The sequence below is a fragment of the Myotis daubentonii genome, chromosome 1 (assembly GCF_963259705.1).
Source record: "Myotis daubentonii chromosome 1, mMyoDau2.1, whole genome shotgun sequence".
Classification (NCBI taxonomy): Eukaryota; Metazoa; Chordata; class Mammalia; order Chiroptera; family Vespertilionidae; genus Myotis; species Myotis daubentonii.
In genome coordinates this window covers 133,892,647-133,920,394 of record NC_081840.1, presented here as the reverse complement: position 1 = coordinate 133,920,394, position 27,748 = coordinate 133,892,647, and the positions used below count along the sequence as shown (strand labels likewise).

General features: G+C 37.6%; 1 protein-coding gene across 2 annotated transcripts; it reads right to left on the bottom strand.

Moving 5' to 3' along the window:
• Positions 1–23,366, bottom strand: ARL5B (ADP ribosylation factor like GTPase 5B). Of its 2 annotated transcripts, XM_059660558.1 has the most exons (6): positions 23,011–23,359; positions 12,443–12,503; positions 10,108–10,255; positions 7,631–7,714; positions 5,473–5,624; positions 1–4,260 (listed from the first exon to the last, which is right to left on the bottom strand). In XM_059660558.1, exons 1-6 carry the CDS (start codon positions 23,057–23,059, stop codon positions 4,212–4,214), a joined length of 543 nt encoding a protein of 180 aa, XP_059516541.1. In that variant the 5' UTR covers positions 23,060–23,359; the 3' UTR covers positions 1–4,211. The 2 variants fall into 2 exon arrangements, with proteins under 2 accessions (XP_059516541.1, XP_059516550.1); XM_059660567.1 differs by lacking the exon at positions 5,473–5,624 and having other exon boundaries at positions 23,011–23,366.
• Positions 23,367–27,748: the final 4,382 nt, after the last annotated feature.

Sequence of the window (27,748 nt, the reverse complement as noted above, 5' to 3'; positions counted from 1 at the left end):
TTTATTTTTTTTTATTATTGGCCTTCTCTATTTAGTGTTGGCCACCTAGTACTCTTAAAAAATACTTCTTGGGAACCTGACTTTTGGATTTCAGTCTTCACAGTAATGCTAAATAAATTTAATGTTTGTAAAATATTGACATTCTGGCTGCACTATCCATTCAATGCTAGAAAGTCAAACAGAACTGCAGTTTGAGATGGCATGAGGCTAATAAACTCTGAATAAACTAACCCCTTCTAATTAGTAAAAGCCAAGAAAGCAAGGCATTTTCTAGAAGAGAGTATTACCAGCAGAATATGTTGTTTCCTAAGCAGCTTACTAGCATGCTCTTAGCAATATGGCTTATTTTCTCTTTTGCATTGTTATTAGCTCAATTTAAGTTGATTAGCAGTTACTAGTTGAAATTTATTTTCTTATTGGATTGTATTCATACATTAAATGAAATTAGACGTTGGGAATAAAATAATAGATCGAAATTAATTTAATTTCACATTACATGTATTTTTTTTGTTTGGTTTTTCAATTTTAATGTAGTATATGAAGATTCAGTATTTTAAAATCAAAAGACATGTTGGAGTTCTAGCGTAAGTTCCTGAGTATATGAAAAACAATAGGGAGGGCACAAACAGTAATTGCTGAAGGTCAACTAAACAAGTAATGGCCAAACTAAGATTCAAATCCATCCTTTAGGTAGCTAGCAAAATATTCTACCAGATACAGATTATCATGCTATATATCATTTTGTTTTTCTTTCCTTACCATACTGTATCTTGAAATGACTTTACCCTGACAAAATATAAAGGATGTGAAATGTTTTGGATCCAAAGCCACAGATGAAAAGTCAGACTCATGAAGTTGGTCTTCAAATATAAATGTCAATGGAATTCACCCATCTCTATAAGCATAACAACAGTACCTTTTCTTTTCACCATACCAAAAATTTTTCTTCAGTATTTTATTTTCTTTAAAATTTTATTTGCTTTGTGACTCCCCATAACTCTTCAGAAAATACTGTATGCCTGCTGCCTATATCACTCACTGTTTCCATAGGAAAAGAAATGTATTTTTTCTGTTTATGTTATAGATAATGAAAGTTAACTTATGCTTAATGAAAATGACTATGGCTATAGGGGTCATGCATGTGTAAAAATTATTTTTAACACTAAAACTTGAATTTGTTATCTTTCTTCCAATGAACATAGAATAAAATTAGACCTTTAAGCATACTAACACAGAACCTAAAAGCAAAAGTTATGTATTTAATGAGCTTTTCAATAGATTATAGATATATATTATTTCAGATTATAAAAAATTAAATTACACTAACAATATAAAATATGCAGTATAACCCCATATAAAAGGGCCTGTTAATTCTAAAAGAGTTCTCAAAAAGGTTTCAATAAGAGAGATGGGGCTAAATATGAACACAACATGCTCGAAATTAAGAAAAGTACCATATTTGGACTTGTTAGGGCAGCAATTACATTTTAGTTACAGCATATTTAAAAGACAACATTCTTCTTTACACTCAAATTAAAAACAAAATGTACAATAACCTCCCTAAACTAATGTTGGTAGGTCCCTTGCTTTCCACTATCTACTAGAAACTTTGCTAGGCAATTGAGGGGTTGATGGGTAGGATAAAAACTCCAATAATATCACTGTTAATTAGCTGCTAACTTGATTTCCAAAGAAAAGGTATAGTACAAAATTGAAAACTCATCTTAAAATATGCACATAGGCACTAATCACAAATTTACATTTTTCATCAGACAATATCCTAGAATTTGTTAATTTACAATGAATGTCAGAATCAATGCTTTAGCATTAGATACATGCTTGGGTCAAAACATTCTCTTGGAGTAAAAGGTAATCAGTTTTTATATTACTGTAACAGGAAATATCTATTTAGAACCTATAATATACTTTTAAAAAGTCTTACATTAGTTTCTAAATTCCCAATCGGCACAAAATCTAGTTGAATGCCATTTCATTGTCAACACACAGCTAACATAAATTATTTCTAATCCAAAACAAAATGTTTTTTAAAAGGATTCGGAAAATAAAATAAATTGTATTTTAAAAATTAAATAGCAAACTTGAATCTATACTAGTAGTTGTTCACTTTCAATATAATGCTGACATGGTAATATAAAAAAAAAATAAGCATATAATTTGATAAGTGAAAATTGAGCCAGCCAATCTTATTAGATATAAGACAAATTTCAAAGTATAAACAAGGAGTATTAATGTTTTTTCTCAGGACAGAGTTAGGAGAACTATACTCAGTATTTGTAGCTAAACTGTATAACCAAGAGAAAAATTTGGTAAGTGTGCTTTGGGTAAATAGTATTTTCATAATCTCTCTTAGTTTCACTGCCACATACACACCACAAAGCATCCATATTGATATGTCTACTCTTCTCTCAGGTTCCTGATTATGGGTTATATTAAAAAGAAAATTTATCCTCCACCTGCTATGAAATCACTAAGAAAAAGGTTCAAAACAATGTTAATAACAACTAGTTCCCAAAGTCCAAAAAGCTTTCATCTAGCCATTTTTCAGTTCTAGCGTGTGCTACCACTAAATAGAAATCAGAAAATTATTACCACATTCAACTACATATTAATTAGACTAAATAGAATAAATCAAATATACCTGAAAACAGCAAAATTTAAACCAACTTACAATAAAAAAATAGAATTAAAATACCATTTTTGAATAGGTATTTTCATATTCTTAAGGACACTGAATCCTATTTTTGACCCAAATGAAAAAAAAATACTGCAAAGATGAAGTATTATTATTCTCTAAGTATGTACTTTATCCCTTTCATTATAGCAAAATCATACATTTAAGATAAAGAGGATTAAAATTACCATACCTGTCCTCCTCAAGGTACGCATTATTTACTGTTCATATTAGACAACTGCCTTGAAAACTTTTAAATATTATCAAATAAACAGACTTTTGATAGTTATGACTTTTTTCCTATTTTTTAAATTTATAAGTTGTTAGTGTATTAACTTTGAGTCTCATAATACTATTCTAAAAGCTAGGATTAAATTTAGCAGTTTTCCTATACTCCAGCAAAAGACTTTAGAGCAAGAGGCATAACAATAAAGATGAAAATTGTTTCAAGCTTATTACTACAACCTCAGATAGATTTAAGAAAAGCCATATGGTTTTTTTAAGTAATATACTGCTGGTGGTAGTAAGAATATTACAGACACAATTTCGAATTTTAAGAAATAAAATGAACTCTTTATATTCTGTTTTAGCTTTGCCCAAAGCAGATGGGATATCCCTTGCAAATGGAATAGTTGAACTTTAGGCTGATAATAAAGTTGTTGATAATTGATAATAAAATATATTCCAAGTGGCTGGTTTTAATATTAATGCTGGTATGCTTTAATAACTACCAATATTTATATATGCATTGAATAATGCGCATTCTTAAAATACCATGTTTATCCACAGAAGGGTATTTAAACAAATATTTTACCTTGATTAGTTTTTAACCAAAACAAATGCCATGTTATAGGCAGAAATGTGGACTTAATTCTTTTAGATAATAGCCTACATTATTTCCATGCTAATAGTAACTTAAAATTATTACATCCATGACTTTCAATGATGTAGAGGAGTTAACTCATTTCAAGTCAATTTTCATGATGTTTAATCTTCCTCACATATATCTTCTAGGCAGATTTCTTTCTCTATAAGTTCTGTCCAAAAAGTAAGTGGTTTATAGAGGGAGCAAATACTTAGTGCTGGTTAAGTTTGCAAGCAGTACCCAATGATTTCATCTAATACTTTGTCAAACCAGTCATTATCTGGTGGGGGAGGGGTGGTCAAGAAATGAGAGAACTTGGTCATTAAAGTCATTACAATACTTCAGGAAACATTAGACATATGACAAACATTTCTTACAAGGCAGTCATTGAATAATTAGAATAAGCAGTCAGAAAAATTCTGTTGCTGAAAACACAGTTATACATTAGTGTTCATCCAACTGAAGATTAGTGCATTAAAAAAAAGTTAAGAAAAAATCTTCCACGTTCCAGTTCAGCTGCACTTGATTCAAGTGTTGCTCATAGAGGTTTGTGTTGTTATAAATTAAACATGCTGCTGCCTTAGCAGCCAAAGATACTAGGAAAAAATGTTCATGTCACAGAATAAATAGAGCAGTCTCTTTCAAGCAAAACAGTTATCTCACACCAATTCTGGAGGTCATCCACTCTAGACCTTGGCATAACCTGAAACAAAAGAGAAAAATATTTTCAAAATGAACAAGTTTGGGTCACGTAGGTAAGGACCATATCGCAAGCATCTCTAAACCCTCCCCTGGCCCCCAGCAAACAAAGAAAAAAAAATGAAAAAGTTTATACTTAAAAATTGAAAGCATACTTGGTACTATAAAAATTATTTATACACTTAAGTGACAATATTCGGGTAACACTAAAATAAGTGGACATTTTAAGTGGAAGAGTCACTTAAAATGACCTTACTCAGTTGAGTAATGTGGGAAATAGCTTCAGTCTCATCTAGAGGATGCAGCTTTGGCAGTTTTTCAGCAAGATTGCAAATACTCCTCACCCCCCCCCTCCTTTAAGATGAACTAAAACTGCAACCACTATAGAAAGATAACAGTACTTCACCTTACCCTCCTAAATTCTGAAGAATGGAGGCTTATAGCTCAATCTTAAAAGTATAGGTCAAAAAAGTCTACATGTAGCATTATATTACAAGGTATTTCTAGTATGAAAAAACTAAGAAGGTCAAGTTAATTTGAGCATAAATAAATCCCGGAAATAAACTGGGTAATCCATGCTTAACACACTGGGTTCTCCTTGGCCTATTTATCCAAACTCAAGTTCTTAGAAAAGGAAGAAAATACTGTAATGGCATTTATTTCAAATGTTTATTGTTTAGAAATATGCATCCCAAAATGACTCCTGATAATAAAGGGGATGTACTCTTGTGGAAAGCTAGGAGTTTAAGCTTAATTACGCCTTTGCAGAAAATGTGAAATTTCTTTGATGCTTCCTCTTTAAGTCAAGGGATATTATAATTTTCTCCCAGTAAGTAAATGATAAAACCATGAAATGAACAATAACTAAAAATTAGATTGCAAAAATTTAATTTAAAACTTTATTACTTTTTTGGTAAAACATTCTGTTTGTATTAACAAAAAATTTGTCACTAACTTTGTGAAACTGTAATTTAATACGTTAAGTGCCCAGTCACCGGTGACTGACACTGTATTTTCCATTCAGAAGACAAAACAGGCTGGGCGCTTAACATGTTAACAACTGTAATTGACTAAAATTATTTCCTGAGACATAACATAAAAACCATCTTTAGTTAAGGACCAAAATGAAGCAGGATCAAAGAAGAAAACAAGTTGACATAAAAAAATGGAAAGTAATGAAAGAAGTCATACCTGCCCCATTCTGATTACCACTTACCCTTCTCCTGTTAAAGCACAGCAGGACTGAATGTGCCATGGGTGGTCCTTAATTGAACTAAGGGTGAGGTATTTGGATATTTCAGCTGCTGTCATACACCCTTTCATATCCTGTTTATTTGCAAAGATAAGGACTGCAGCCTTCCTTAAATCCTGCAATCAATATGAAATATTCTAATACCTGAAATATCCCAACTCAAATTAAACTAATGAACACAAGGGTAAAATGTACTCTACTGGACAGTTACAATGAAACCCCTCTACTTTAAAATGATTAGGCACAGATTTTTAAAAAAAATGTATTTTTGTTGATTTCAGAGAGGAAGGGAGGAGAGAGAGAGAGAGAGAGATAGAAACATCAATGATGAGAGAGAATCACTGATCAGCTGCCTCCTGCATGCCCCTTACCAGGGATCTAGCCCACAACTCGGGCATGTGCCCTTGACCAGAATCGAACCCGGGACCCTTCAGTCTTCAAGCCGAAGCTCTATCCACTGAGGCAAACCAGCTAGGGCTAGACACAGATGTTTAACTTAAAAATTTTATGGAAACAAAAGGAAAGATCTCAAATAACCACGATTTAATAATTCAGTCTAATAAAGATAGATTAATCATTACATGTTTTATAAAGATGGCACATAATATTCTGTACAATTGGCAGGTAAACAAACATTTTTTAAATATAAAAATCTGTACTAATAAAAGGGTAATATGCTAATTAGGCCAGACATCTTCCAGATGTCCTTCTGGACAAAGCCATGGTGGCGGGGGCTGAGACAGAGGTGGTTAGGGGCAATCAGGCCTGCAGGGGAGGGCAGTTAGGGGTGACTAGGCCAGCAGCTGAGGGCAGTTCGGGGCGATCAGGTCAGCAGCAGAGAGCAGTTAGGGGCAATCAGGCCGGCAGGGGAGGGCAGTTAAGGGCGATCAGGCTGGCAGGGGAGCAGTTGCAGTGGTTCTCAACCTTCCTAATGCCACAACCCTTTAATACAGTTCCTCATGTTGTGGTGACCCCAACCATAAAATTTTATTTTCGTTGCTACTTCATAACTGTAATTTTGCTACTGTTATGAATCATAATGTAAATACCTGACATGCAGGATGTATTTTCATTGTTGGCGACTCACAGGTTGAGAACCGCTGAAGGGGGTGATTAGACCGACAGGCAGAGGCCCTTAGGGGTGATCAGGCTGGCAGGGAAGCAGTTAGGGGTATCAGGCAGAGGTGGTTAGAGGTGATCAGGCAGGCAGGTAGGCAAGTGGTTAGGAGCCAGAGGTCCTGTATTGTGAGAGGGATGACCCCCAGGGGGTCCCAGATTGGAGAGGGTGCAAGCTGGGCTGAGGAACTCCCCCCTCCATGCATGAATTTCGTGCACCAGGCCTCTAGTATTTTTATAAAAGTATAAAAATATTCATAGGGATGATAATCACTATTTCACCACAGTGGAATTCTTTTTGGTTTCCTTGAGAAAGGAAGAAAATCAAATTGGAGAAGTCTCAAAAGATATTTACTATCTTATGTTGAGTGATGGAAGCATGAATGTGTTTTATTATTGAAGTTTTTTTGTATATTTGAAATATTCATAATGAAGGGATCTCAAATTATTCACTAAAGAATTTTCAGTTCTTATAAACTCCCAGAATTTTATTATTTTATTTTTAAAAAATATTTTTATTGCTTTTTAGATAGAGAGGAAGGGAGAGGGAAAGAGATAAAAACGAGAGAGACATATCAAATGGCTGCCTCCTGCATGCCCCCTGTTGGCGATGAAACCTGCAACACAGGCATGTTCCCTGACCAGAATCGAAAAGGGGACGTCTTGGTCCATGGGATTATGCTCAATCCACTGAACACCACCAACCAGGAAACTCTTGGGATTTTAAACACTTAAGTTTTCCCCTTTCCTGCTTTGATCTATCAGCTTTTTAAGGCATACATCGGTAGTTTCAACTTTGAAAAATCTTTCCAATAACATTAATCTAAAAATTAACATGCTGGATTTTTTTTAAGTTTGAAAAAGTAATGAAAAATTTTATTAATTTAATATATACAGCTTTGTTAATGATGAAATAACCAACACCGGAGCATATTAATATTTGTAAAATGCAAAATCAGTATAGAGATACCTTACTCCATTATTTATGTTTGCTTTCAAAACTTACCTCATGAGCCAACATTCTGTATAATTCTTCTTTTGTAATAGCTAGTCGTTCCCTGTCAATGCTATCAACAACAAGAATGATGAACTAGAAGACAATTAAAAAGAAAGAAAACTGAATGGGTTGTTGACGTTTTCTACAAAACTATTTTCAAGTGATAGAAGTACTTTCTTCACATGGCATCATCTTACTATAAAACACTGTACTACTTTTTCGTCATAAAGGGTTTATGTTACATGGAATTACATTGAGCAGCACAAAATAACTTGTAACTTCATCAAATACAAACCATGCCCAATTTTATTTTTTTAAAGTGATATTTGAATACATAATATTCTGTAATACTAAGATTTATTTTTAAAACCAAGTAATAAAAAGTAATTTTAAGAAAATCACAATAAGTAAAATAACGTTTGCTAAACCTTAAAAGTACTCTACAACCTCTCATTTAGGCAAGCAATAATTACGTTTATACAGTCTTCTGTCCATTTGAAAGAAGTACACAAACTAGTTTGAAAGAGAAACATTAAAAAATAATGAATGAAGCATTTTTTACATAACAATATCAACAATAAAAGCACAAGAAAAATGTGTTACTTAGGTGTTAATATGCTAAAGATGATGCAGGTGAAATTAAAGAGAGCAAAGGATATTGGAAAAAACTGTTGGTAACTGTATATAAGAAAAGGAAGGTCTCACACACATTAAAAATAAAAACATCTTTGATAAGAAAAATAAGGAGATATAATGAGAAAGAACTCCTAAACTGAGCATCTTATGTAGAAGGAACAGTTAAGAAATGAGATTAAATGGTGTTAAGGATTATAGTAGAGAAAGTGATGCAAAATAAATCAAGACAAAAAGGGTAGAATCAGATTATTCAGATGACTGTAAAATTAGGGAAAGAGACAACTAGGGTAATCTGAATATAAACTGAGAAAGGCTTAGAAAGGGATAAAAAAAAATAAAATAGAAGAGATAAATGTAAGAACCAAGGCCAAGTTAGAATGGAAATAATTCTGTAAGTTAATGAGAGTAAGATATCAGAAATTAGTCATCAACTGTAACTCCTTGTATTATAAATGAGTCATTTCATCTTTTGGATGACTCCTCAACATAAAGAATTTAAGAAGATGACAAGGGTGAACAAAGCCATCAGAACACTACTACAAAGATAATAAGATCCTTACCTAGAATCTAAGATTGCAAATGCTATGTGTTATACAGGTGTGCTGCAATAAAGGCCGATGGTTCTTTGTAGTAATTTTGCTATTCTTGTAGAAATGATTAAAATATCATTTCATGCAAATGGTGTCAGCAGTAATGTATGTCTTTCTGGACGCATGCTAAGTCAATTTTCAGCAATTTCAGTAACTACACTTTTCTAATTCTACAAAAGTGTGTGGATCAGCAAGAATCATTTTCACCTGCTCTTTTTACAGCTGCAGTTAACTGTGAGCTTTGAAAAAGTACCAACAGCTATGCTGCTTAAACAGTCATAATGCTAAAATGTTGTTTTTCTCTTACTTTCCAACAAAAGTTATTTTACTGTAGAAATAAATATATTAAGCTAACTTATGAGCATAATATTTGCTTACCAACCTATCCTCCCTTGCAAAGAAAAAAAATTAAGTGCTACCACAACTGCTAAATATCTACATTGTGCCATACTGGTTTTATCAGTCATACATGGCACTAGAATATATACACACATATACATATGCTATCAATATAAATCTAAAGGAATACATGTTTTTATTTAAAAAGGCAAATTATTCACCAAAAAGTCTTTGCATCCCTTCCACCCTCCACAAAAAACCCCACTCAACTTAAAAGGCTTCATTTTAGAAAAAATAATTTGCTTGTTGTACCTCTGTAAAGAAAAATTATGCATGTAATGGTATATTAATATTCTCAAAGATAAGCCTTTCTCGACAGCATTGCATCTATATTTTATTATTTTTTAAATCTGCTTCTAAGAAAAAATAAAAACAGAAATAGAAGATATTCTAAATTTGTTCCCTAGGTTGGCTATGAAATTATAAAATAACGAATAAGTGACAGAAGTCTGGGGTCTGGCCTGCAAATCCATTACAAAAAAATTACAATATAATCACAGCAATATTTTGAATGTTCAAATGATATTATTTGAAAATCTGTATTAAATTATGCTCAAAGCATTTTATTACTCCTCTAATAAAGCTGAGATCTTGGGAAAGATATACATAATTTATCCTCATGTCCAATTTCTCCAACAATGGAGATACTACAGTATTAAGGTGAGGATAAACTGGGAGCCTGCACACCAGTAAGTACCCATCTAGTAAAAGCTCCCATTGCTCTTTCTCTTTTATTTGAAACCCCAAATTCCTTACTAAAAAAGGCAATTGTCAATATGACTTATGTATAGCCTATCTATTTTCTGGGTTTACTCTCTGGTTCTTTTCATTAAATTTACTTTAGTAGTAACTCTAGTATACCTCTGTGTTTGAGTAATACGTGTTCCAGGATGACCGCAGTGACTCTTGACCACCAATGTCCCACATAAGAAAATGAGTGTTCTTCACAACTATTTCTTCAACATTGCTTCCTATGGTTGGAGATGTATGAACCACTTCATTCATTAAGCTGTTGAAAGATAGACACCATAAAAGCTCTTTTGTATATTTTGAGAATCTGAAGCAACTTTTAATCTCTGTATTTAACAGGAATCAATCTTCCTTATTTGCACCAATGATGGTAATTACATGCATCAAAAATAGAACCTTAAAGAACATTTGTGCAAACAAATATCTAGACAAAGAATAACTACAAAAGAAAACTGTTCTTTTGTTAATGGAATAAACTACGGGCTTGATCTGGATAGAAGGGAACTCTGTGGTGTGAGGTTGCATTTCTGTGGCCAAACTTTTAATACCACCATGTCCTGTTATCAGTCAGAGCAGAACCAATGCTCCATCCTGGAAGAGCAAGTTTCTAGGTGACTGGGACACCAATACTTACAGTGTAGCATCCCTGGAATAGTAGGCTACTTATAATTTTGAAGACTGTCTATGTGAGAAAACTGAGACTTGGCTCAGACATAAATATTAGTTCAGGCCTATTAACCTCAATTATCGTCTTTTTTAAAAAAATATTTTATTGATTTTTCACACAGAGGAAGGGAGAGAGATAGAGAGGTAGAAATATCGATGAAAGAGAAACATCAATCAGCCATCTCCTGCACACCTCTTATTGGAGATGTGCCCGCAACCAAGGTACATGCCCTTGACCGGAATCAAATCTGGGACCTTTCAGTCTGCAGGCCGATGCTCTATCCACTGAGCCAAACTGGTTAGGGCTCAATTATAGTCTTAAAAAGATAAGGCAATGGGCAAATGAAAACTTTAATTAAAATTAATTCTAAATATATTTAGTATAGAGATACTCATATCACATGTATTATCATTTGTTAAGCTACATTAATTTATTCAACAAAGATAAATTTGCCTCTAACATGCCAGTGTTGTATTGGAAGAAACATGCTAATCCCTTCTGGGTATTATATATATTTTTGGAGCTGTGCACAAAATTATTTCAACAATAGTGACAGGTTTCTGAAATGTTTATATTTGACTAGAGGCCCAGTGCATGAAATTTGTGCACAGGCAGGGTCCCTAGTGGGTGCTGGCTGTTGGCCGGGGCCTCCCTTTGTCCGGCGGGGCCGGTTGGAGGGAGGAGCCATGGGTGGTTGGCCAGCCACCCCTGCCTCCTAGTCTAACTCCCGGTCAAGGGGACAATTTGCATATTAGGCTTTTATTATATAGGATATTAAAAAAAAAAAAACAAAAAATAACAAGTAGCTACTCAACTTAAAACAATAGCCATAACTTAGAAACTTTTTAGCAAAGTAGCTGAAAAATATGTTAAGCACTGCTCAAGTGAAGTATTTCTGGAGAACTGTCAGCTGATATATTTAAGATGAGGTGGGAAGACACAAGAGCCACACAATGGTGCACTGTGTTTTTTATAACCACTTGTTAAAATTCTTCAGACACAGAGCCATTTTCATTGCTTAACACGGACCATTTCATTGGCAATAAAAGGATAATGGTATATACTTTGACAAGTGGACTGATGTGCTGTTAAAATTCCCTTAAAGTATTAATGTACTTCTCTGAAAGTCTCAAGCTTCTTCCTGTTGCAAAGCTACTAAAGCAATATTTTCAGGGGCAATCTTCATTTCTTTTGATTTGACAAGACTGGCTACGATAAACATTTCAAGAGTTATTAGGAAAGTAGCAATAACTTCCTAGAGATAACAATCTATTTACATAAACCTCATTGTGAGAATAAATTAATGAAATGCACTTTATCACCTCACTCTAGCACTATAATATGTGCTTTACTTATCCTAATTTTATATTAATTCTTTCTTTCAAGGGCAGAAAATAAGTTTGTGAAGGCTTTTATAAGCATAGAGTTTTTTAATTTTTAAAATATGTTTTTGTTGATATCAGAGTGAGGAAGGGAGGGGAAGAGATTAAAACATCAATGATGAGAACCATCAACTGGTTGCCTCCAGCACACCCCATACTGGGGATCAAGCCAGCAACCCAGGCATGTGCCCTGACTGGGGATCAAACTCTGACCTCTGGGTTCATAGCTCAATCATTGGCCACACCAAACAGGCATTTTTTCATAAATTTTGTGTTCAGTAAAATACAAAAACATATGTTCAAGTTTTTCCATTATGATACCTTATCCTTATTAATTATACAAATTAGTTCCAATAAATAAAATAATGAAACTATTTAAATATACACTCATACTTACAACTGATAAAGAATGGTAGTTTTCCCTGCATTGTCCAGTCCCACTATAATCACTTTGTGCTCTGCAGAGAGAAAGCAAACGAAAAACATTTAACACTGCTGCATACTACAATTACATGCTTTCAACAATGATTATTAGCTCTCGAATGAGAATCATGCACTGGATATTTTAAGACTGTTAAAAAACGGAAAAGAAAAGAGAACTTACTTATGATGCCAAGACTACTTGCCTTAAGTGATACAATCTATTATATTCTTTACCTAGCTCTCTTACAAAGAAATGTTGGAGATAGGAAAGCAGGGAGGACAGGAGAACCTGGTCACTTATATTGAGTTTGGGGTGATAAAACCCAGTACTAGTCTTGACAAAATATTATAACTTAAAATATAAAATATATTTAAAAAAAAAAAAAAAAAAGCCGAAACCGGTTTGGCTCAGTGGATAGAGCATCAGCCTGCGGACTGAAGGGTCCCAGGTTCGATTCCGGTCAAGGGCATGTACCAGGGTTGCGGGCACATCCCCAGTGGGAGATGTGCAGGAGGCAGCTGATCAATGTTTCTCTCTCATCGATGTTTCTAACTCTCTATCCCTCTACCTTCCTCTCTGTAAAAAATCAATAAAATATATTTAAAAAAATAAAATGTGTGTTTTGTTTTTTATTAAGTGTTTCATACACACCTGCCTGCCATCTCTACTAATCAAATTAACTTTTTCTCAAGTTGTTTTTACACCTGGAAGTTTTCCCACCTTCATGCACCAAGATTTTTTTTCCATTTACTTCAAAGCTCAATTTAAAATGTAAATTTGAAAAGTTTCCTATTGCTAATAAGACACACATACCCTTAACCAGTTTTCCATTCCCTCCATTAATCTACAGATAAATACACAATTACTTAATCTTTAACTTTTTTTTTCCAACTGGATTTTACAACTCTTTTGAGCAGATACTGTTTTGGTTCTGTGTACAACAAAAACCTCTTCATTCTCCTCCTTCTGCACTAAACAGTAACTTCATTCATAAGTAGTTTTTACGCCCAATTTAATTATTCTGTTAAGCGATATTTTAACCTATACAGAATACTTAAAGATTATTCTTCCCCAGGGGAGAATGTTTCAAAAGCTACTCCTCAACAGGGTATGTAAGGAAGCTGCCATAAGAACCACAATGATCTAAAGCCAATGATATGACACAGTTCATATCAGAACCCCGCTCCTCTTGTTAACCTTTCATGAATGTCAAAATTCTCATTTTATATCTAATCAAATAGCAGGTCATATTTCCACTCTAAAATGTTAATATTGCATCAAAGCGTGGGGCCATAATTTACAGACAAGTTCTTAGGTGATAAACCATCTTTGTATCTTCTAATGACTTGTCTGCTGTGACAACATAATATTGCAGGGCAAATGACATGATTCTCTGGAAGGGCTATTATCACTATGGTAGAAGATGCTTTGTAAAACAAAACAAAACTTGCTTGCATATTATAACTCCTAATTCTCCTTTTCTGACTTTCTCAGTTTGTAGTCTCTAATTTCTAGTGGAGCCAATCTTGGAGTGCTCCATCTTTCTCCTTTATAGTATAAGAACAAGGGCATTCTTATCAGTGGAGCAACAATCCCACCACCCAGCACCAAGCAGTCTAAATTTTGGTGACAGCTGGAAACCACCTGCCTAGCATCAGGGGACCATGGGGGTCCTGAAGGCATGAAAGGGAAGCCTAGTCTAGAGGTAAGCTAAACGTCAATCAGATAAACATTAGAAGTTTAACATCATTTTTACTTACAGAGCAGGTAGTAGAGATTTCCATTTCACTAGAATTTAAATATCTAAAGCTGTGAGAAAATTGTATACTTTTACAACTTCAACTGATCTTCAACATGTATTTATTTCTAAATCTTCAAACTACTCTCCAAAAAAACAAAATTATTTATTTGTTAGACTCAATCCCAATTAACCTTAAATAGGGCAAACTACGCATGGACGATACTAAATCCTTTATTTAGAATAAATCTTGCAAACAGAATTATAGAAAATTTACCTTCTTGCTCTAAGTCACTGTCACCCAACTTGGTGACTTAGCAAATTTGGTATATTGGATATAATGAAAATGAGTCTGAATTATTGCAAAATTTTAGAAAATTTTCAGAGAATGTGGTGTCACCATCTGAGACCTGAGGCCTGGATCTAAGGAAGTCTAGCTCTTCAGAGGAAAATTAGCCATTAAAAAAACAAAAACAAAAAAACTAACTGTTCAATATTATACTGATTATAAAATACTAGAGGCCCAGTGCACGAAATTCACGCACAGGTAGGGTCCCTAGCAGCTGCCGCCCAGGACCTCCCTTCCCCAGCTGCTGGCCGGGGCCTTCCTTCATTCTGCACCACCCTGATGGTCAGTGCATGTTATAGTGAGCAATCCAACTCCCAAAGGGACACTTTGCATATCAGGTATATGTGTGTGTGTGTGTATACATATATACATATACATATACACATATATATATATATATATATGTTTGTATGTATATAAAATAAAATAAAATATTTTAACTTGGAACAGACTACAGAACTTGAGGTCTATTCTTTCTCTCCCACCTCATCAGCACCCGTGAGAAGTACAATTCTCCAAAAACACACAAAACTGCTAACCCGGTGAAAGAAGTTAGCTTGAAAAGTAGGCAGATAGGGCAGTGGTCTGGCGGGAAACAAAGGCAGGTAGAACATAGACAGGGGCAGACATGGCAGTTTGAGCAAGACTAATCACAGAAACCAACCATGTTTTTGGACACAGACGAGGAAGTATGGGAAACCAAAGGAGGGCCTGCAGCAACAAGGTGTACATACACATAGAAACAGAGAAAGTTCAGGTCTGTGGCTGGGCAAGAACAATGACAGAATCAATCACGTGGTGACACAGGTATATATGGAGCAAGCCTGTAGAACATGTATACTCCTAGAATGACTTCCTTTGCTAGCAACCCATTATTTGGGGAGTCTGAATCCGCTTGTAATAAATTTTTCACACTTTTGATTAAATCTTCTGGTCCTCGGAGCTCATTCTTCGGCATCGAGGCACGACCCTGGGGGAGGGAAGGGGGATCTTCAGCTCACCTTTCTGGTTAACACTGGGTCACCTTGCTTATCCTATATAATAAAAGGCTAATATACAAATAGTCATCATGCCCTCACACGTAACGACTGATCATCAGGAGACTACGTGCGCAGCAGGCGCGCCTGGTGGGCAGAGCTGCGTGCACAGCGAGGCATGTGCAGGTGGGTGGGGCTGTGTGTGCGACCAGTCACCAGGAGATGCATGGAGTACCTTTCTATCCCCCCCTCCACCTCCCGGCTCCCATGGAAGCAGCAGGCGACCTACTGTGCACAATTTGTGTGCTGGAAATGTATAAAAAAGGAAATGGAGGTCTTATGAAATTAAGTAATTTGTTTTAGTAAACATAATTAAAAGCTAGCATTTGTTCCCCTGCTCGTTTTATTATAAAATACTAGTAGCTCAGTGCATGAAATTTGTGCACATTAAGAGGGAATTAATTGCCCTAACCAGTTTGGCTCAGTGGATAGAGCATCAAACTGGCCACCTGTTGATTCTGTGAAGAAAGGCACTCCCTCCTCACTCTTGTCAGGGCCCGGGGTTCAGGAGAATGGGGTTCCTGGCTGGCAGGCCACTGACAGCAAGCTATCCAACAGTGGATTCTGTGAGGAATGGGGCTCCCTCCTTTCTACTATCAGGGTCTGATTTGAAGGTTGGCCATGCCCCCTGTTGGGCCAGATCCAGAGTTCTACCACACTGTGGCCTCCACCTCAGCAACCCAGGACTGACTGCTGCTGGGTGCTCCGAGGGTGGGTTCTTCCCTCAGGCCACACAGGAAACAGCTGGGGAGGGCGCAGCCCTTGGCAAAGCGACCCAGGATTCAGTGGGTCCATGCTCCAAGGGTGGGTTCCTGCCTCAAACCCCGCCCTCACCAGTGCATGAATTTCATGCACTGAGCCTCCAGTAAGCATATAAAAGCTAAAGCTTCTAGATCAGCGGTTCTCAACCTGTGGGTCGCGACCTCTTTGGGGGTTAAACAACCCTTTCACAGGGGTCACCTAAGACCATCGGAAAACACATATATAATTACATATTGTTTTTGTGATTAAGCACTATGCTTTATGTCCAATTTGTAACAGTGAAAATACATCCTGCATATCAGATATTTACATTGCGATTCATAACAGTAGCAAAATTACAGTTATGAAGTAGCAACAAAATTTTATGGTTGGGGGTTACCACAACATGAGGAACTGTATTAAAGGGTCATGGCATTAGGAAGGTTGAGAACCACTGTTCTAGATGAAAGAAACAGGACACAGACAACAATATCCATTAGAAAAAAAAATGAGAAATTAAGACTATACCAAAATTAAAATTTTCCAGAGGAGAAATCCCCATTAAAGAAAATGAATAGGGAAGCCACAGACTGCATAAAATAGTCACAAAACATGTAATTGACAAAGGACTCAGTTCCAGAATATATATAAGTAATTATATATAATTTTTTAGACAAAAATTTTTTAAATGGGCAAAATATTTCAACATTCCACAAAGAAATATATACAAAACGGCAATAAGCACCTGAATAAGTGCTTAATTCCCAATCGTCAACAGAGAAATGCAGTTTAAAACCAAAATGAGATACAACTACACATCCAACAGAATAGCTAAAATTAAAAAGACTGGCGACACCAAATGTTGGTAAGGCTGTGGAACAAGTAGAAGTCTCAAACATTGCTGTTCTATATTATAAACGGCCTGTGGCCCTAACGCCATAATGACCAAAGACCAGCGCAGGTGGGTGGGGCTATGAGCACAGCGAGGTGCACGCGGGATGGCGGGGCTGCACGATTTCGCACACTGGACTTCTAGTAAGAATATAAAAATGGTTTAACCACTTTGGAAAACAATCTAATGGTTTCTCATAAAAATAATCATATATCTACCCAATGACTTAAAAATTCTTCTTCTAGATATTCACCCAAGAGAAATAAAAACATGTCTACAAAAAGTCTTAAGGGTGTTCATAATATTACAACCCATCATAATACAAATGAATAAACAAACTGCTATATTCATGCAATGGAATTACCAAAGATCTATGGGGAAAGCTTCCAATATAAAAGGGTAATATAAAATAAAAAAAGAAAATTAAAGAACAGAAGAAAAGTTCAAAGAAACAGTAGAACTCATACAAAAAGAGGTGCAGTAGGATTGAAAAGAATACTTGATAATCAATTTAGTTCCATAAGATAAATCCAAAGCAAATAAAAATTTCTAGAACCAAAAAAGGTAACTTTATATTGAAAAGGTCCAGAAGGCCCATCGCAATACACAAACAAAAATATCAAGGTACACTTCTTTTAAATTTAAAAATACCAGAGCCGGGCCAGCGTGGTTCAGTGGTTAAGCATCGACCTATGAACCAGGAGGTCATGGTTTGATTCCTGGTCAGGGCACATGCTGGGATTGTGGGTTCCACACCCAGTCAGGGTGTGTGTGAGGCAACCAGTCAGTGATTCTCTCTCATCACTGATGTTTCTATCTCGCTCTCTCTCTCCCTTCCCCTCTGGAAAAAAAATAAAATACCAGAGATAAGCAGAAAATTCTAAAATCTACTAGATAGAAAAAATCAGAGTAAGAATGATACTTGTAATGAGATACCATCTCACACCTGTCAAAAAGGCTACCATCAACAAATCAACAAATGACAAATGCTGGAGAGGATTCGGAGAAAAAGGAACCCTCGTGCACTGCTGGTGGCAATGTAGACTGGTGCAGCCACTGTGGAAAACAGTATGAAGTTTCCTCAAAAAACGAAAAATGGAACTGCCATTTGACCCAATGATCCCACTTCTAGGAATATATCCCAAGAAAATAGAAACACTAATCAGAAAGGATATATGCACCCTATGTTCATAGCAGCACAATTCACCATAGCTAAGATTTGGAAACAGCCTAAGTGCCCACCAGCAGATGAGTGGATTAAAAAACGGTGGTACATCTACACAATGATTCGAACACTACGCTTCTGTAAAAGGGAAAGAACTCCTACCATTTGCAACAACATGGATGGTCCTGGAGAGCATTATGCTAAGCAAAATCAGTCAGTCAGAGAAAGATAAATATCTCACGATCTCACTCATTTGTGGAATATAATGAACAACATAAACTGATGAACCAAAACAGATCCAGAGACAGAGAAGCATCGATCAGATGCTCAAACCTTAGGGAAGGTAGGGGAGGGTTAGGGTTAAGGGGGAGAGATCAACCAAAGGACTTGTATGCATGCATGTAAGCATAACCAATGGACACAGACACCAGGGGGGTGAGGGCATGAGCGAGGGAGGCTTGCGGGGGGGGGGGGGGGGGGAGCGAATGGGGGGATAAGGACACATGTAATACTTTAATCAATAAAGAAAGAAAGAAAATGATACTTGTCTTCTCAACAGCACTGAAAACTGGAGGACAATGACAAATCAATACCCTCAAGATTCTGAAAGAAATGTTTTACAATTCAGAATTATATATTCAGCCCAAGTATAAGTAAAAAGTGAGGACAGACCAATACATTTTCAGGCATTTGAAATTGCAAAAAAATTATCACTTTGGATAGCATTGCAGGAAATTTCTGAAGGATGTGCTTCATGAAAATAGGGGCAAAGCAAGAAGGACACAAGTTCCAAAAAAAGTGAATTCCTAGAATGATAGCAAAGACATGTCTAGAACAACTATGTACCAGGCCCAGAGGGAAAGAAGTGCAGTTTGGAGCAGAAAGGAATACTGTGGGTGTGGGGAAGGATAAATCATCTGATAGGTGCAATGTGGGAAAACTTCTATGGAGAGTTTTTGAATAACATGAAACGACTTATTCAAATGTACAAATAAACTAAAGCAATGAGATGTAATTATTTATTCTAGGGGGGAAAAGTTGTAGAAAAAATGAAAACGATATGGCATATAGTGGCTCAGCAGTAACAAAACTTCAGTTCCAACATTGAAAAGACAGTGTGGATTAAACAAAAAACTACACTGGAATGAAGGAAAAGGTCATAAAGGTACTAATTTCTCTTCTACCATAATAAGACAAATGATTTGTTCAATTTCATATCTCAAAGTTCATTCCTTTAGCAGTTATGTCTATTGAGAGAAACAGATAAACAAGTAAACAAACATGATTACAGGTAGAACAAAACATTAGTCCAAAAAATAGAGAATGAGTGTTGGGATGGGAAGAGTGGTTAGGGATGGCCTCTCTCAGGAGTGACATTTGGTCAGAAATCTGAACCATTTGAAGTAAGGGAAAAGAGTGTTCCAGTAAACAAGGAGCAAATAGATGGTACGGTTAAGTGTCATTTGTTTGAAACCAGCAAAAAATCCAGAATTAAGAGCACAATAAAGAGAGAAATGAAAGACACCAGATCTGAGCAGTCAGAAACAATAACAATGTCATAAAAAGCTGGCTATCAGTGCTCATTGATAAGTGTGTCTTGTACCTTAAATTGTGTACTTTGTAATAGCTTTACTTAAACAACACATGCTTTAGTATGCTTACTCCCAGAAAGGTATCAAATTTATGAAAAGATGCTGAGTGCTCTAAAATGTTACAAGGAAAAAAGATGGAAGTGAGGCAAATAATACAAGATACGGGAAAGGAGCGTTTAAGATAAGTAGTTCTCAACTCTGGCTGTACATCTGAATTATCTTGGCACTGATGCCCAGACCACCCCACCCCATTCTGATTGAATTGGTCTGAGGCATATTATTCTAATACACAACCAAGATTGAGTGATTTGAGTATCTCTGGATTAGATGTGTTATAGTGGTTAAAATGGAAAATGCTGAGGTTGCCATTAATTCTGTCAATATAGAAAGTAAAACCAGAGGCATGGAACAGGCTGGTGAATGTCAGAGGGAAGGGGGAGGGGGCAGGAAGGGACCCACCAACCAACTTGTACTGCATATACGCATTACGGACACAGACAATAGGGTGGTGAAGGACTGGGGCCAGGCAGGAATCAAGAGGAGAGGGGCAATGGGGGGACATCTGTAATACTCTCAACAATAAAGACTTAAGAAAAGAATGGTTGCATCTTTATAAAGTGAAAAAAGAAAGTAAAAATACAAGACTACTAAAGTAGCAAACCCTTGCTTCAAAATAACATACCATGACTAAACTCTTTAACTGACCCCATGGCTTGCTCTGTATAAAGTCTTAGTCAACATACAAGGCCCTCTGTGACCTGGTTCCCCTGGCTACCTTTCCAACCTCATCTCCTCTAACTCCCCCACAGGCACACTAAAATACAGCCAAACTAAACTATTTTCAGCTTCCTTCCATGTACCAAACTATTTAATTCCTCTCCCATTGCATATTATTAGTCCTTCTGCCTAAAATAACATGCCCCTTCTACTCAGTCTGCCTAACATGCCTTAGTTATAAACTTCTACTTATTATTAAAGTCCAACTATACCTTTTCCTGTAGTCTTCCAGGAACCACATTAGAAAAATTAATCATTTTCTTTTGGCACCATCACCACACTTTTATACATATCAGTTAATAATTTATCGCATTTTATTTTCCCCCCACTTCTTTCTGTTATGTACTGATGTTTGAGCACTATGAGAGCAAGGAACTGTGCCTTTCCTGTTTGTCTTTAAATCTTTGTATCTCCTAAGTTTAACTCAAAAGACTGATTTATGCCCTATGCCCATGAATGAATGAGAATAAAATGACAGAAAAACTACTAGTACTAAATATACAGCAGGAAAGTTAAAGTCTAAGTAGTAATGAGGATTTAGGAGACCTGAACAGTTATATGACTATAAAAGCAGCCTATGCATACTTTTCACCATCTCCCAAATTTTCCCTTTATCTTCTCCAGTCCCTTTTAATCTGATTAAGGAAGATTGAAACAAAACAACAACAAAAACCTGATAAAGAGCAGCAATAAAATAGAAGGGGAGAAAGAGGAATAGGACAGATTACCAAGGAGAAACGACGACTTAGGTAACGTTTTATTTCTTAAACTACAGGAAAAATAAGCAAGTGATTATTATATGGATCTTTATACTTTTCAGCATGTCTTAAAATACTGCTTTATAGAGTAGCGAATTTATGTAACAAGGATTAGAAAATATAAACTGCTGAAAAAATAATACATTAAATTTATGTATGGATAATATTCGTAAGGTGTTAAACTCTGGCCACTTTAAAATCACTTGAAAAGTGTGGTAATTGGCCTTAGCTGGTTTGGCTCAGTGGATAGAGCCTCCGCCTTCAGACCAAAGGGTCCTGGATTCGATTCCAGATCAAGGGCATGTACCTGGCTTGCAGGCACCTTCCCGGCCTGGGCCTTGGAGGCAACCAATCCATGTAACACATCGATGTTTCTCTCTGTCTTTCCCTCTCTCTTCTATTCTCTCTAAAAATCAATGGAAAAATATCCTTGGGTGAAGATGAACAACAACAACAAAAGGTGTGGTAGTTGAATATGCCTACATATGTATATGCATATATAGTTATAACCTTGAAAAGGATTATTTTAGTGTTCTTATCAATCTGCGGAACAAGTGAACTAAAACCACTTCACTGTCTTCGCTTCTTAAATCCAGATAAAAGATACCACATTAACAGTAACATATTGGTATCATCCTAAAACAGTTTTTTTTTTTTTATTATGTCCAGGTATTAAATTCGAAGTGAAACTAGTTGTATTGAAAAACCAGTTTCAACTACTAAGAAACATATTTAAAAGAATACCTAAAACTTTACCGATTGTCGCCTCTCTCTTTTGTTGTTGTTTGGGTATTTTCCCTTTTCAGAAGACATCCCATTTCTTTCTCTGACTCAGAACAGGTTTTACAACTTGTTGGCCCTTTGGACTTGCAACGTCAGGGCGTCTCATAACCAGGGCTAGAGTAATACAGACACGCAAAACCCTACCTAGCGCCACAGCCTTTGCTTTCCTAACGTCTGGGAGAGGAAGAAAGGGTTTGGGCGGAAGTTTTCCAGAAAGCCGCGGATCTGAAAAGGACGACTCGTGCCCGAGTCCGGGAGGGTAGGCGGCATTAGAGAGAGCGGGAGGCGCACTGGCTTAACGAGCAGGTCGAAAACAAAGCAGCACTAGTTTAAAAAAAAAAGTCCATCAGTTTCAGGGCAGACACTTATCCTGGGGCAAGACTTGGGATGTCTAATGAGAAACATAAAAGGCACCCACCCTACATGCCTCCAGGCGCCAGTAGGTGTTTCCCGCTGAGCTTCACTAATACCCCAAAATCCCTAGTTTGGATTCCGGGGCACAGAACGCCTCCCTTTCGGACTCCCCAGGTCCCCCCCACACCAGGTCTCCCCCGCCCCTTCTCCCAGCCTGAAGACCGAGTGTCTACCCGCTCCCGAAGTCACTTCTCCGCGTCCCAGAACGTCTGTCCGCCGACAGCCCGGCCTGCGGTCCCTCCGGCGGCACCCCTCCGCCGCGGGCCCGGGCCGTGGCGCAGCTGCATCCTCTCACCTTGGTTAGAGAAGAGGCTCCACAGTTTGGCGAAGAGCAGCCCCATCATGGGCACCTGGGCCGGCCGCGGGGTCCCTCAGCAGCAGGTGCCGCTGCGCGGGGCCCCTCCGCGGCGCGGGCGGGGAGTGCTCGGGGGAAGCGGCCGGGACGGCGCCGACACGGCACGGGGTGGCCCGGGAGCGTCGATCGGACGCTCGGCTGCCGGTCCGAAGGCGCCGCGCCGAGCCCCGTCCGCAGAGTCCTTTGTTTCGAGCCCAGTGAGCCCAACGCCGACCCGTAGCTCCCTCGGTCTGAACCCACCTACCCACCAAATCCTCCACCAGACCCAGGCCCCGCCTCCGCGCCGCCTCCGCGCCCGGCCCCGGGACCGCCCATCGCCGGAAGGACGGCACCTGACGTAGCGCGCTGACGTCACCCACGCCTTCGACGTGGCGCTGCCTCTGGTTTCATTTCCGGTGTGCGGCTCCGGCGGCCGGTGGTGGAGGGAGAGGTGGGGACGAGTGGGAGTTGGGAGTTTCCCTCGCGTCACTGCTGAGAGCCCGCCGGGTTGCCTTTCTGGGTGATCCGCTGTCGGCAGGTGCGTCCCGGCCTCCACGCCCCGGGCCGCCCGCAGTGTCTGGCGCTGCCTCCTTTGGCGGCACAGAAGCGGCAAGTGCCCACTGACCGCTGCCTGTCCCCTATGCTGGCCGGCAGGTGGGGTTCCGCCTGGATTCCTCACTGAACGGACTTGATTGGGAGAGAATCCACGAAATAAGAAAATAACTTATTTGTTGAAGTGTTGATTGGAAATAACTTCTTTTAGTTAAAAAGGAATCCCAGGAGTCTCTCCAGTTCAACAAAATAGAAGCAAAAACCACAAGTGCTGTACTTGAAGTAAAGCAAGAAAAAAAATTCATGGCCCTAACCGGGTGTGGCTCAGTGGATAGAGCAGGGGTGGGCAAACTTTTTGACTCGAGGGCCACAATGGGTTCTTAAACTGGACCGGAGGGCCGGAACAAAAGCATGGATGGAGTGTTTGTGTGAACTAATATAAATTCAAAGTAAACATCATTACATAAAAGGGTACGGTCTTTTTTTTCAATAGTTTTATTCATTTCAAACGGGCTGGATCCGGCCCGCGGGCCGTAGTTTGCCCACGGCTGGGATAGAGTGTCGGCCTGTGGACTGAAGGGTACCAGGTTTGATTCCAGTCAAGGGCATGTACCTTGATTGTGGGCACATACCCAGTAGGGGGGTGTGCAGGAGGCAGCTGATCGATTTTTCTAACTCTCTTCCTCTCTGTAATAAATCAATAAAAATATATATTAAAAAAAATTTCACGGGAGGAATAAGTCAAGCTAGGGAATTGGGATGTATATACTGAATATAAGAAGAAACTATGACAAGCTGAGTTCAGTAAATACTTACAAGAACTGGCTGCAGCTGGAATTGAACTCAATTTATTACTCAGTTAACTCAGGAATCTGTGTGTATAATTTATAAACCAATTTGCTACATAATCGGTTCACTTCCATTTTCTTTTTCATGGTTAGATTCTAACAAATTTAGACGCTTCACAGCCTCAGATAAAATGTAACTTAATTACCCTGAAACTAGTTGAAGGAGCGAACTTAATTGAAAAAACTCTGGATTTTATTCAGGTGGTAGATTTTACCACCGTAGCAAGTCCTTTTAACGCACCAAATTCGATTTATTGTGCTTTGCTTTATTGTTCATTGCAGTTACATTGCAATGTTTTTACTAGACCCTCCACCAGCAAAAATATGTCAACTTGATAAAGACTCAGATAATGGTCAGCATTTTTTAGCAATAAAGTATTTTTTAGTTAAGGTAGGTACATTGTTTTTTTTTTTAAGATATGATACTATTGCACACTTAATATAGTGTAATCATAACTTTTATGTGCACTGGGAAACCAAAAATCTCATGACTTGCTTTATTGCAATATTTGCGTTATTGTGGTGGGCTGGAAACAAACCCATGATACCTCAGAGGTATGCCTCTATTTCATTACCTGTACAGAGAGACATATATGATTGATGTCCTCCCAGTGTTATGATTCAAAGACCCTTTCAGCTTTATATATGGGGTAATGTGCTCCAACTCTCTGATACTAAAGGCAAGTTTTAACCTCGTATATAGAGGAAACTGTACTTATGCAAATGAGTTTAACTTTAATGACCATGCACTGGCCTGAAAATGAAAATGATTTTGTGTTTGTGTTAATAGAGACTTAAAGGAACGTTTTCTAGTCCTAATTTAATTAAACAATTAAGTTTAGATTTTGTAACTTAGCTTAAATTATTACACACTGATATAAACTGCATTATTTTTTTATCACAAGTTCTTTTTATTTATTTATTTATTTATTTATTTATTTATTTATTTATTATTGCTTAAAGTATTACAAAGGGTATTACATATGTATCCTTTTTTCCCCCCCGCCCTTGACAGTCCCCTAGCCTCCCCTATCCCCTAGTGTCTTATGTCCATTGGTTATGCTTATATGCATGCATACAAGAAACTGCATTATTTTTTTTCTGGCTTTCAGATTTCTAAGGAACATTATCTGAAAAAAGCATTTTTTGCAGAGCCTTGAAACAAACAAACACCCCAATTAGATATTCCTTACATATTTTTATGGTTGGCCTAAAATGATACTTTAGAGACACTAAATCGGAGTTATTCTTTCACTTTTAATTAGGTGGAAAGAATATTTTTGAGCAACACTGCTGATTTTTTTATTGGTTCTACTCTTTTGAAATGTATGAAATATTTGTTGATCAACTGTTCTAATTTATTCTTATGTTTTCTACAATTTACCTGAAAATTCTGCTGTGAAATTTTACATATAATTTTTTCACATTAAAAATTTTATTGGTAGATTTATAAGTTTTTACTAAAGGAAAAGAAAACTAGTCACAACTGAAAAACAACTATGATTGATTGATTAACAAACTATAGCTGTGGTTTACCTAAACAGAAATGATGTGCCAAAAATATCTAAGTGTCCTTCTGACCAGTAGCTGTGACGCACACAGACTACCAGGAGGCAGATGCTCAACGCAGGAGCTGCCATGACGCCCACTAGCCATTTAAAAATAAAAGGCACCAGGGATCTGGCGCCAACAAACCTACACTGGGCTTCCCCCAAGTGGGACACAGGCCCCGACACCACCCTGGAGCGACACCCCACCAAATCACAGCCAACGCTGCCAAGTCCCCCTGGTGCAAAATGCAGCCCACAGCCCAGCCTGGATATGGTGCCACCAGGTAATGACGTCACATAGCAACCCTAGCTTCTTCTCCCTAGCAACTAGCCTCCTTGCAGTTTCTTCAGCCCAGGAACACCACATGCTTTATAGCCAGGTGCAAACATTTTACACTTTAACCACATGTTTGTGAAACGTTTTCATGTGCCTCATCTCATTTGATCCTCACAGAAGTGCTGGAGTAGGTAGATAGGAGACTTGGTGAAATCCTATTTTCTTTTCATTAGCCAGAAAATGGAGATTTAGAAAGTTTAGAAACTTGACCCGACTGAAAAGAAGTAAGAAATGGTGGAACTTGAAAATGACTTCAGGTTTTCTCATTGCACACAATATAGTCAAACACTGCTACAGCTAAATACCCTTTTTTCTCCCTGCATGATCTACAATAATAATAATCTGCTTCATGCCAGAACCAGTTTGGCTCAGTGGATAGAGCGTTGGCCTGCGGACTCAAGGGTCCTGGGTTTGATTCCAGTCAAGGGCATGTACCTTGGTTGCGGGCACATCCCCAGTGGGGGGCGTGCAGGAGGCAGCTGATCGATGTTTCTCTCTCATCGATGTTTCTGGCTCTCTATCCCTCTCCCTTCCTCTCTAAAAAAATCAATAAAATATATTTTAAAAAAATAATCTGCTTCATGTTGATATTTACTGCTCTGTTGCTGACAATAACCTGAAAGAGAAGTTGCAGTGCTTCACTGGGCTGGAAAAAGTTTAGCTAAATGAGAAAGCAGGTCTAATTAACCCTTTGAGTGCCAACCAATATCCTAGGAACTATGCTAAAATTGCCAAGGCATTTTTGCTGATTTTACAGCACTTTAGGAAAAAAATTAAGAATCACAAGTAAATGAAGTTACATATTGAAAAACTTAAGGAAACCTTTACTGCATTGACATACTTAGCAATATCATCATCACTAATAAAAGCAGACTTAGAACTGGACGCCATTTCAAAGCTTTGATAGCGCTCCCGGCACTTTTGGCGAAAGGAGGAGTGCGATCGCGCTCCCCGGCACTCTAGGGGTTAAGCAAGTTTATATCTATAAAAGGCTAAGTTGACACATGCATGCACGATACATATAAAGCTCTCACTGGTGCCAATCCCATGGATGTGTTTCGATTTGTCATTGTCAATTGTGAATTTGGTTGACACTTCTATTATAGAGAAAGGACAAATAGCGATATTAAAATATTTCTTCTAATTAATTTCCTTTCAATGTGCACGAATCCATGCACCAGACCACTACCTGATGTTAGAAAAAAATACAGGTTCATTGTACATTTTCTATCAGTATATAAATTATAGTAGGGGAGGAATCAAGATGGCAGCATAGGTAAACACCGGAGTTTGCTGCCTCAAACAACCACTTCAAAAATACAACTAACAGACGGAACGGACATCATCCAGAACCACAGGAAGGTTGGCTGAGTGGAAGTTCTACAACTAGGAGGAAAGAGAAAAGCATACCG

What these genes read in the sequence shown, in the direction of transcription:
- ARL5B (XM_059660558.1), bottom strand. Translation starts at nt 23,059, where the DNA reads ATGATGGGGCTGCTCTTCGCCAAACTGTGGAGCCTCTTCTCTAACCAA. An exon ending in GAGCCTCTTCTCTAACCAAG is followed by an intron (nt 12,504 to 23,010) that starts GTGAGAGGATGC and finishes TTCTCTCTGCAG; the next exon opens with AGCACAAAGTGATTATAGTG. An exon ending in CGTATTACTCAAACACAGAG is followed by an intron (nt 7,715 to 10,107) that starts GTATACTAGAGT and finishes ATTGTCTTCTAG; the next exon opens with TTCATCATTCTTGTTGTTGA.